Source organism: Palaemon carinicauda, chromosome 5 (genome assembly GCF_036898095.1).
Source record: "Palaemon carinicauda isolate YSFRI2023 chromosome 5, ASM3689809v2, whole genome shotgun sequence".
NCBI lineage: Eukaryota > Metazoa > Arthropoda > Malacostraca > Decapoda > Palaemonidae > Palaemon > Palaemon carinicauda.
Genome location: NC_090729.1, coordinates 166,028,369 through 166,039,780, shown reverse-complemented (window position 1 = coordinate 166,039,780; position 11,412 = coordinate 166,028,369). Strand labels below are relative to the sequence as shown.

General features: G+C 33.7%; 1 protein-coding gene across 1 annotated transcript in view; it reads right to left on the bottom strand.

Moving 5' to 3' along the window:
* The window catches only part of LOC137641578 (phosphonoacetaldehyde hydrolase-like), a 12,766-nt gene extending 2,353 nt beyond the window's left edge, over positions 1-10,413 (bottom strand). The window contains exons 1-6 of the mRNA XM_068374281.1: positions 10,235-10,413; positions 8,762-8,848; positions 8,016-8,134; positions 4,420-4,576; positions 3,438-3,613; positions 1,714-1,839 (exon numbers count right to left, since the gene is read on the bottom strand). Of these exons, the coding sequence (XP_068230382.1) occupies positions 1,714-1,839; positions 3,438-3,613; positions 4,420-4,576; positions 8,016-8,134; positions 8,762-8,848; positions 10,235-10,256 (687 nt within the window). The 5' untranslated portion in view covers positions 10,257-10,413. The remainder of the gene's footprint in view (positions 1-1,713; positions 1,840-3,437; positions 3,614-4,419; positions 4,577-8,015; positions 8,135-8,761; positions 8,849-10,234) is intronic.
* Positions 10,414-11,412: the final 999 nt, after the last annotated feature.

The window sequence follows — 11,412 nt, the reverse complement described above, 5'->3', positions numbered from 1 at the left end:
GCCTAGAAAATAAGGTCGTTGCATAGGCAGACGATGCTATTCTTTTTGCACAAGTTCCTTCTCCTGAATGTAGACTTGTGGTTGCTGAATCCCTCAGTAGACATGTTAGTGTATTGTGCAAATAATGTGTATGAAATTGAACCCCACCTAAACTCAAAGTATGACTATAATGAGGTCAAGGACAGTGGCTCCTTAAAATCGAGATCATTGCATTGACAATATTTTTTTGTAATTTTATATAACTCATTTGAAATTCTAGGTGAGATTCTTGATTGCAAATTTACTTTTGAGAAATACATTAGATCTGTTACTTCTTTAATTTCCTAAAATATTGGCTCATTGAGAAAGTCTTTTAAGATTTTTCGTGATCAATCTATTCTGAAGAAATGTTTTAATTCTTTCACTCTACAGTACCTTGTTTCGAGTATTGTTCCCCTTTCTGGTCTTCAGCCGCCGACTCTTATCTCAATTTGTTGGACAAAAACTTGCATCCTATTAAATTCCTAATTCCTTATCTCGATATTGATCTGTCACCGACGTTCAGTTAGTTCTTTGAATGTGTTTCATAAGATTATTCATATTTCTGACCATTATTTGTATTGAGATCTTCCCAGACTGCACCATCCTGTATATAGTACCAGGTATGCAGTTAATTCTAACAGAATTGCCTTCTCCATCATGAGGCTCAATACTACACTGAAGTTTTATTCCAGCTATGACCAGATTGGGGAATAGTCATCCTAATCTGGCAGTGGAGTCAGAGGAATTTCAGAAGTTCAAATTTGTTGTAAATCTTAATTCTACCATATTTCATAAAGTTTTTATTGATCTTAAAATATTTCATATTTTTCATTCATCACTTTTCATTCATAGTTTATTTGTTATTTCCTTATTTTCTTTCCTCACTGGGCTGCTTTCCCCGTTGGAGCCCTTAGGTTAGTATCATTCCTTTTCCAACGAGCGTTGTATCTTGGTGTGTATATATATATATATATATATATATATATATATATATATATATATATATATATATATATATATATATGTGTGTGTGTGTGTGTGTGTGTGTATATATATATATATATATATATATATATATATATATATATATATATATATATATAGAGAGAGAGAGAGAGAGAGAGAGAGAGAGAGAGAGAGAGAGAGAGAGAGAGAGAGAGAGAGAGATTGTCGGTCATACTAAGCTCTCGCCGTCCCTCGGATAGGGGGTAGAGTAGTCATACCCTGGCGAGAGGGGGTTGCGTGTGTGTGGAATTGTGCATATCTATCTAAATATTTAGCCGTCATTTTTGACCGGTCGCTAACACTATTGATATTAATAAAAAGATAAACTTCGTTCATCACAAAACACCTTACATTCGTAAAAATAAAACGAAAATGGAAAGATTCCTAAAAAATGGAGTAATTTTTAAGCCATCCTTTAAGATAAAGAGGGAAATAAAGGTGTCTGGTCTCAGTTCCAGTTTCATCAGAATAGATGCTCACCAGAACATCAGCCGGGCAAGCACAGCCCCCCACTGTGGTGCCCAACCACAGCAGTGGCCTCCCCAGTAAACATCTTAAACTCACGGTCCCGGGCTGGGATCGATCTGGCGCTATGCGAATGCTTTGCGAACGCTTTACCACTATACTAACCAGGAGGCTAATGCAATAAGGAAAATTCTGAAGAAGCAATGAGAATGAAAGACTTACTGTCTTAGCCACGCCCACTGTCCAGCACCCAGCTGAAGTTCCTTCTCTGATGCCATCAACGGTGTCATCCACTTTCACAACGCTCTCCACGGGTGATACCACCATCCGGATAGCGTTTAGCCATACCTGTAAACAAATCACCATTATTATCATTATTATTCTCTTTTATGGAAAATGGTACACTTTCTCATGATACAGAAAACTTTTTACATATGATATTTAGGTAACTTAATTTATCCCTCTCTGTTAGATTAATTCTTAAAGGTATAGGTAAAAAGTAATGGTATATGTTATTATTATTATTATTATTATTATTATTATTATTATTATTATTATTATTATTATTATTATTTTCATACTCGTGCCCATTGCATAAGGTCGCTATATATATATATATATATATATATATATATATATATATATATATATATATATATATATATATATATATATATATATATATATTTATATATATATATATATATATATATATATATATGTATATATATATACATATATATATATATATATATATATATATATATATATATATATATATATATATATATATATATATATATATATAGGCTATATCAAAATTAAACAGAACTTAACAGTTTGTTTGCCTCTAGCTCTTGTCTAGTGCCTAGCAAAAGCGAACTAATTCTGGTCTTAATAATTCTTTAGTTTTATCATATGATATTGATAAAATGCATCAGACAAGTGGGCGGGGCTGATCCCTTTTATAGAAAACAAAATCGCTTTACTCTTTAAAGCAGCCGCAATATGTGATATGATTTTTGGTCGGCTCAAGCAACTGCAAAATTAACGTGGCAGTGTTATATGTATGGTATACATCATAATGACATTCTATTTTCTATACTTGTAGTATTCTATATAGAATGCGTGAATGCTATAGCAAAATCTATCTATTTAGAATGTATGCATACCATAGTCTAATTCCTCTACCTAAAATTAATACATGCCATAGAATTATCCTTATATTTAGAATGGATCCATAACATAGTATCCATATTTTTTTCTATTTTTGTCGTTTATGAATCGTTTGATCTAAGTAGAAATACTTCGAATTATGCAGCTTTAATTTCCTCAGTTGTCTTAAGTTGCCACTAAATAAATAATCCAAGGACTAATTAGATAAATTAAGTCAAATAAAATATTAAGGCTATCCCTGATTGCATAAGGTATGGCACAGAAGTAATTAAGGTTATAAATTACATAAATGTTAACATATGTTTCGAAACCTTTAAATCGTTTTAGTAATTTAAAAACCGTAGCTTTTCAAATGTTGAGCCCACACTATATTTCTGATGTTGGTATATTTGCCTTATATAACGTCTTTCATACGAAGAGTAAGGTTTATTATCATTATTATTATTATTATTATTATTATTATTATTATTATTATTATTATGTATCTATCTTTCATAGTGGGGGAGGGTGTTGTTTGCTGCCCTTTATCAACTGACCTTCTTCATCTTTCCCATCATTATCAACTGACCAACACAACGCAAATGCTGACGTTACCTGAGGTACAATGAAGTTCACTTATGCAGAGCACTGTACGGTACTTAAAAAGCTCAGTCATCAGTGGATACATGAAATCCCTTTCTTTAAACCAATTTCTCAAAGAGAGAGAGAGAGAGAGAGAGAGAGAGAGAGAGAGAGAGAGAGAGAGAGAGAGAGAGAGAGAGAGAGCTAACCATATAGGGCATGGGCCTTGCAGCTGGTACTTCGTCGGCTGTGACATAGACATCCGGGGCATAGCCTTGTTCTTCAGCCAAGGGCTTCAGTCTGTCGACGATGTCCGATGGGTATCCAGTGCAGGAACCAATTTTGAGGCCCATTTTCCTGAGCTCTTTGATACACTCGACTGTACCTGTAAGATGGACAAATATATGAGCTTATTTTATACAAAGATGCATTTTCAATTTTTCCGTGACATTTTTTTTTTTTTTTTTTTTTTGATAGAGTGTTGAGGTATTTAGAATTTTTGTACTGGATCAAGGGACACTAACTTCTTTGTAATTTTTCATCACAACTGTGGTATGATGTCCCGGTATAGTTTATAATTCAGCTGTGTAAAAGATAATTATATTCGTTATTACTTTGATACATTCTTTAAATTGGGGCATTGCGATCTTTTTCTCTTGTCAACAATATCAACGCTTATTTTTAATTCACAAATTGTCAGTCTTTTATATCTGAGCTGTATTACACACGACAGCATTTCCTTAATTCAAAGGTATATCTTGACTATATTAGCACTATAGTTTGTTTAATATAAAGAGTGCTTTTCAATCCACCACAACCAGTTAAAGGGAACATACATTTTAAAACACAAAAAGAATAATACTCTGCAATGTGCCTTCCTTCATTACCAGCCTTCTATTTAGTGACTTGTTAGGGGCTGACTCTTCAACGAAAGTCATAAAAGCAACGCCCAGTCACACATAACAACACTAAAATAACACAGTAAATAGAAAAAAATAAAAGAACACATATAAAGCAAAGGCAAAGAGAAGCTTACGGGACCAAGGATTATCATAACATCATTGAATTCATCCCCTTGACTTCAATAACCATAAGGGCATGGGACCTTCTCTCTCTCTCTCTCTCTCTCTCTCTCTCTCTCTCTCTCTCTCTCTCTCTCTCTCTCTCTCTCTCTCTCTCTCTCTCTCGTACCTTCAATGAGTGTGGAGTGCTTTTCCAGGGCCTCTATATTCTTTGGGACAAATTTGGAGTAGAGCCGGTCAATATCTGCTTCCGTTGGCGGGCGACCCTTGGCTTTTAACCATCTCGACCTAACGCTGTCCATGTCCAGCATTTTAACAATGTGGGCCTGTGGGAGACAAAGCACTTGGTAGATAATGCAAAAAATAAGAGAAATAAAAAAGTTGTACACAATAATAGAAGCTAATGTAAGCACCTAATACAGTACAAAATAGTTGCAAATTTTATCTATTTCTTTGGACGTTTGACCTGCAGGATTAGAAAAATTTTGTTTGTAATACACACACACACACACACACACACACATACATATATATATATATATATATATATATATATATATATATATATATATATATATATATATATATATATATATATATATATATATATATATATATATGTGTGTGTGTGTGTGTGTGTGTGTGTGTGTGTGTGTGTTTTGTGAGTTCGCGTGCGTGTGGCTGGAGAGAGAGAGAGAGAGAGAGAGAGAGAGAGAGAGAGAGAGAGAGAGAGAGAGAGAGAGAGAGAGAGAGAGAGAGCATAGTTTGGCTATAAAGCCCTATTGGAGTAGTAATGCTATTTTCTATCGCAAGTTTTCTTTTAACTATCAATTAACTAAAATTCCTATGGAAGATTGAACATGAATATAATTTAAAACTGTTTCCTCGCAAACAAATATCATGTTTAAGGAAGGATTTTCATTCCCAAAATGGAAAAACATCTATTCCCCCCTCCTTTTTTTAATAAAAAAGAGAATTAAAAGTGTCTCCATGCATTTTAATGAAACTTTCCATTCTTGAAAATAATATAAGAAAAAAACCCAGTTCAAAAGTAGTCATTTTCCTCTTAATACACAAAGGTTTGGAAAATAACGGTTGCATCGACGGAAACTTTGAATGAGAGAATTCATAGCCTCGTTTGTTTATTCCTTATTCATAATCCGAAATAACATTAGCTTCTATTTACAGGAGGTGTTTTACCCTTCTATTCCTTCAGTTGCACGTTAAAAAAAATATTCTCATGCGTCCCTATATAGTAAAGAGAAAGTGTATGTTGAGATACTACCGTTATAGAGGTATGGGGTCCTTTGACTGGCCAGACAGTGTTACATTGGATACTTCTCTCTGGTTATGGTTAATTTTCCCTTTGCCTACGCATACACCGAATGGTCTCGCCTATTCTTTACATAGTCAGTCTCCTCTGTCCTCATACACCTGACAACACTGAGATTACCAAATAATTCTTCTTCTCTCATGGGGTTAACTGCTACACTGTAATTGTTCAGTAGCTACTTTCCTCATGGTAAGGGTAGAAGAGACTCTTTAGCTATGGTAAGCAGCTCTTCTAGGAGAAGGACACTACAAAATCAAACCATTGTTTTGTAGTCTTGGGTAGTGCCATAGCCTCTGTACAATGGTGTTACACTGTCTTGGGTTAAAGTTTTCTTGCTTGAGAGTACACTCAGGGACACTATTCTATTGCATTTCTCTTCCTCTTGTTATGTTAAAGTTTTTATTGTTGATAGAGTAAATATTTATTTCTATGTTGTTACTGTTCTTAAAATATTTTATTTTCCTTGCTTCCTTTCCTCACTGGGCTATTTTATCGGTCGGAGCCCCTGGGCTTATAGCATCCTGCTTTTACAACCAGAGTTGTAGTTTAGCAAGTAATAATAATAATAATAATTATAATAATAATAATAATACTATATATATATATATATATATATATATATATATATATATATATATATATATATATATATATATATATATATTCTTCCCTGTCACACTGAGTGGCAGGGGATGTGAATGTAGTCATACCCTGGTGAGATGGGTTACTCGGAGAGGTACATTCGGAAACCACAATCTCCCACAAATTGCCGAACCAATGGGTTGTAATGAAGAAAGGTGGAGGGGTGGAAAGGGTTGAGTCTGTGTGTACGTGTGTGTGCATATCTATCTAAATATTTAGTTGTCATTTTTGACGGTTAGCGTACATTAGTAAATATAGCAATAGATGATTATATCGCTGCAGGTTGTTGTTTTAATTACGAATCAAAGGAAATGTTCATATTAATTTTTAGATAAAAGCGGAAAACATTTTTCAATGATATTACTTTCTCATTTGATAGCAAATTATTTAGGGCTTAGGGTTTAGAAAAAATCAAATACCGATTTATACTACTCTCTCTTGATATTACACTAGCAACTAACTATTTATTTTACCTTCATATTTAATCAAAATCCACTAGTTTAGGCGATCACAAAGAGATGCCTTAAAGATGAAACTGCTGTGAACATGAAGCAATGCTAGAAAACTAATTTATATGGAGAACGGACGTTGGAGGACGGGATTTACGCCAGAAAGTGTACAAGACTTAAAAGGCTAGGACTGAAAATACATAAGACAGAGGGAAAGATATAGAATGTGCACAGTTTAGAGGAGGACAGGAAGGCACGTAGAAAGTGTGCAAGAAAGGCTTAAAGGTTACTCATGAATGGCAGAGGAAAGGGACAGTGACAGTGCCCTAGCTAGCAGGACAATGCCCTAGAAACTGACCATATACCCATGTGATCAGCGCCCAAGCCCTTTTTCCACCCAAGCTAGCCACGGAGGGCCAGGTAATGACTACTGATGACGCAGCAAGTAGACCTATATGCAACCCCCCCCCCCACTTCCTTAGCTCTCAAAGATGATAACGTTGCAAACATTGCACAAAACTGTCGAGTTTGAGCGGGACTCTATCTCCAGCAGAACGCCAGGCAAGGACGTTTTTAGTGGGCCACCACAACCCCAAAGTAATAAAGTGCACAAAACAAAAGATGATAGAAATAACTGGATTTACGTCTAATCCCGTATGTGAAAAAATCACGCAAGAATATATTGATGATAAATAGGAGTTTACGACATCTCTTAATCGGGTGTCATTGCTGACAAAAGAAAAAAAAAAGAAAAAAAAAAAAGAACTTTACTCAGTGATAATTGGTCTTGTGATTTTGTGGTTACCAGATGAACTTTGGAGTTATCCATTGATTAAAAGATATAATAATCAGTGATTGTAATGTTCTCTAATGCCTTCATGTGTATGTTAACGGCATTAAAATTCACTATAGTACGCTATGATACTTTGACAACAAAATAGCTATTGTAACTGAAGCTACAAATGTACTAACTAAGTCAGGTTCAGCAACACGAGGTTAATCGGTGGAAACAGTTTAAGTTAAAACAGCTTATAATGCAACGGTTCTTGCTCATTGAGCATTCTGTAACTGGATCGAGCAAAGTCAGAAAGCTATAAAAAAGATCATGTTTTTACCCCTAAATAAAGCTGTTATTTGAAACTATTTCATGTTGAACCAGGTTTATGCTTGTACAGGATCTGGCTCTTTGAGCAGTTCGTGATTGGAACAATCTTTAGTTGAGAAGGAGGTTTTGTCTGATGAAATTAAAGCACAATCAAAATTAACATGGTATCGTAAGCCACTCTAAGAAAAATTAGCTGCTCAACAACAATAACAAAAGTAAGAAAAAAGTTAACTCACCCTTTTATGCATGCCCATAGGACCCCTCGCTTCGTCGATGGTCACGGGGACCCCCTCCTCTTCGAAGATGGACATGAAGGCCCCAGCAGGAGAAAACACCCCACAGTCAATGACAGTCCCTGCGTTGAAAACATGATTTCTTTCACTTCAATTAGATCACTAAACATCAGTCATCCATATGTTGGTGAAAGGATTTCCCCTAATGACAATTATACCAATAGTTATTTAAAAAAGTAGGCTATTTGATTTTTTTTAAATATCAGTCTTCTAATTGCAAATTCAAAGTCACCAACATTAATAGAAATGAACATTACACAAACTGTTGTAATGCTTTTAAGACAAAATAATTTCATTATGTTTTGAAAATTAAATGTACCATGTGCGCGTGATCGCACTCATACACACTTGAGTATTTGTCTTTATATATATACAGTATATATATATATATATATATATATATATATATATATCTGTATGTATATATGTGTGTATGCATATACATATATCTGTATAGCCTATACATGTATATACATATACTATATATATATATATATATATATATATATATATATATATATATGTGTGTGTGTGTGTGTGTGTGTGTGTGTTTAAGCGTTTAATATATATATATATATATATATATATATATATATGTGTGTGTGTGTGTGTGTGAGAGAGAGAGAGAGAGAGAGTGTTTAAGCATTTAAGTGTTTAAAACAGACTAAAACTTGTCTTGGGAATCCTACCGGCCCAGTCCAGCACGACTGCCTTGACCGTTCCCAGATATTGTCGGGACATCCGGTAGTCACTCCTGTTATTAATCAGAACATCCCCTGGAAAATATCGAACATATATACAAAAGAAATAAGGAAATGATTCAGCTATAGAAGAAATGTTTGAACATAGTTATGGTTCTTCCAAGAAAAAACATATTGAAGACAATGGTAATATCAAATATGGTTAAAACAATGGCGATTATTGTATGATGGCTATAACGTAGATGATTATAATGATGGTTCATATTATATGGTTATTATTAAGATAAAAATAACATATTAGTGAGTTAAATGAAGCCCATCTTTTTTTGTATTGCAATACCTCTCAAAAGTCGTATCACGTTTTATTTTGAAAGATTTAAAGAACTATATACATGTAAATCTTGGAAATAGATGAAAATAAAAAACATGAAGACTGTAGTTTCTAATGTTATGAAATAGAAATTAAAATAAAAACTTGAGGAATAATGAAGGCACTGTATTAGGTGTGTTTAAGAGCAATGAAAACATGAAATTGTGTTTCGCTAGGTTTACAGTCTCATAGCATCAAGATGATTCTTCGTGGGCCTACTCTGTTTTGTTACTTTAATTATTGGAAATCATACTTTTGATCTTTCTCTTTTGGAAGGAGGGAAGATGTAGGCCAACTGCTTAAACAGAATAAACGAAAACAAGATTGATTGGATAAAAGTAACGGTAATTGCTGGAAGGTTTGTTTGAAAACACGCATTAATATTATGGATGTTAGTTAGAATGTATAAGGCGACTGCATAAATGTTCACGTGCAAGTACAAGACAATTATGACAATATTTGACGTGGACATAAATGAGGTTGTGTCAATGTTCGTGGGAAACGGACACAGGAGTGAGTGCAGGTCTTATTCAATTCCACTAGTTTATGTCACTAGACACAAGTTCTTCCTTAATTCACCGAATGACATATTTTTTTTTTAAACCACAATGAATTGAAGAACAAATCTCCAAAACAGAAATTTAAAGTACAATAAACACTAGACTTGTTTATTACTCTACTAGATTTTTAATGGATATTATCCAACTCAGCAAATATAATTAAGACAATACAGTAAATATGTAATTCTAATGCGGATAAGAAACACAAAAGTATGGGCACATATCATTATTATTGCTAAGCTACAACCCTAGTTGGAAAAGCAGGATGCTATAAGCCCAGGGCCCCAACAGGGAAAGTAGCCCAGTGAGGATAGGAAACGGGAAGATAAAACATTTTAAGATCATTAATAGCATCACTACTAATTTTATTGTTTATACGGGAATCCAAGGCTTTTTAATGAAGCATAAAATATACCTGCTCCCCTACTGTATAAATGGAAGCTCTGAAATATAATTCAACTTTGTGAAATTATGATGAAACGTTATATGCTTTGATGAAGAAATGACATCTGAAATAAGCAAAATGCTCACCTTGCATGGTAGACAACGGCATCTTAACGATTCTGTAGAAATAAGATTACTTATGCAGAAACGACTGAAACTAGCAGAAACAGATGCCAGATACTTATACCAAGCCCAGACAAGCGGTTCACTGCAGTGAGTCTGAAGAGTAATGCTTTACCAAGTCTGGAACAACTTACAATCTCCCGTATTTCTTCGTTTGTAAGTAATGAAAGTCACGTTCAAGGTTATCTTGGTAATGACAATAACACTTATTCATTATCTCAACTTAGCTGAGTGCCAATGGATATGTACTTCGTTATCTTTACTCGTCAGAAACTCAAACGGGAATATATATTTGTCAGAGTATAAGAGGTGATTCCATTATAATTTTTCAAAAGCAAAATGTAACCAGACTAATAGGTCAAAATTGACTCTTACAAATATGGTCCGAATAAATTCGGAAAGAAATGATATAAAATCTTAAGTAAAAAAAAAAAAAAATAGGTACGATATAAAACTGAGTTATGTAAAAATGGTAAATCAATCTATTAAACCTGTGCTTCGTAAAAACGTTAAAATCTTAAAAACACAGAAACTCTCAGAATCTATGTCAGACATAACTTTCTGACCAAAATAATAAATTTCTTTGTTGTTTAAAGACTGAATTCGTATAAAATACATTTTATGGTATACCAGGATGAGTCAGTGTGAAATTAAAGTAGCGACGTACTCATTAATATTATCAGATCAGAGATAAAATCTGGTTAAAAGTGCAATGTTTTCATATTTCTATGTACTTATCATCATGGCGAAAAAAAAATTCAATAAACACTTACTTACCTTTAAAACGATTAATGATAAGATAAATGTTATAGTAACAAAGTTTCATATATCAGAGAATGATAATCAAAAGGATGTTTTTAGATTTCAGTTATAGAGATGTTATTCCAGTTTCTGTCTTGGGGTCCATAGGGACATATTTCAAGAATGCATAATATGATAGGCTTATTTTTCGGGAGGATTGTCAACACAAAGTTATTCCTTAGCATAGTTTTCTCTCCTCGTATTGAATATTTAAAATTATGCACACATACACACATTATATAATATATAATGCATGTATGTATATGAGTGCATGCGTGTTTGTGTGTATTAAATTTACAGGGTATGTACTTTCCCATAACTCAGAATTTTGCAGGTAACAA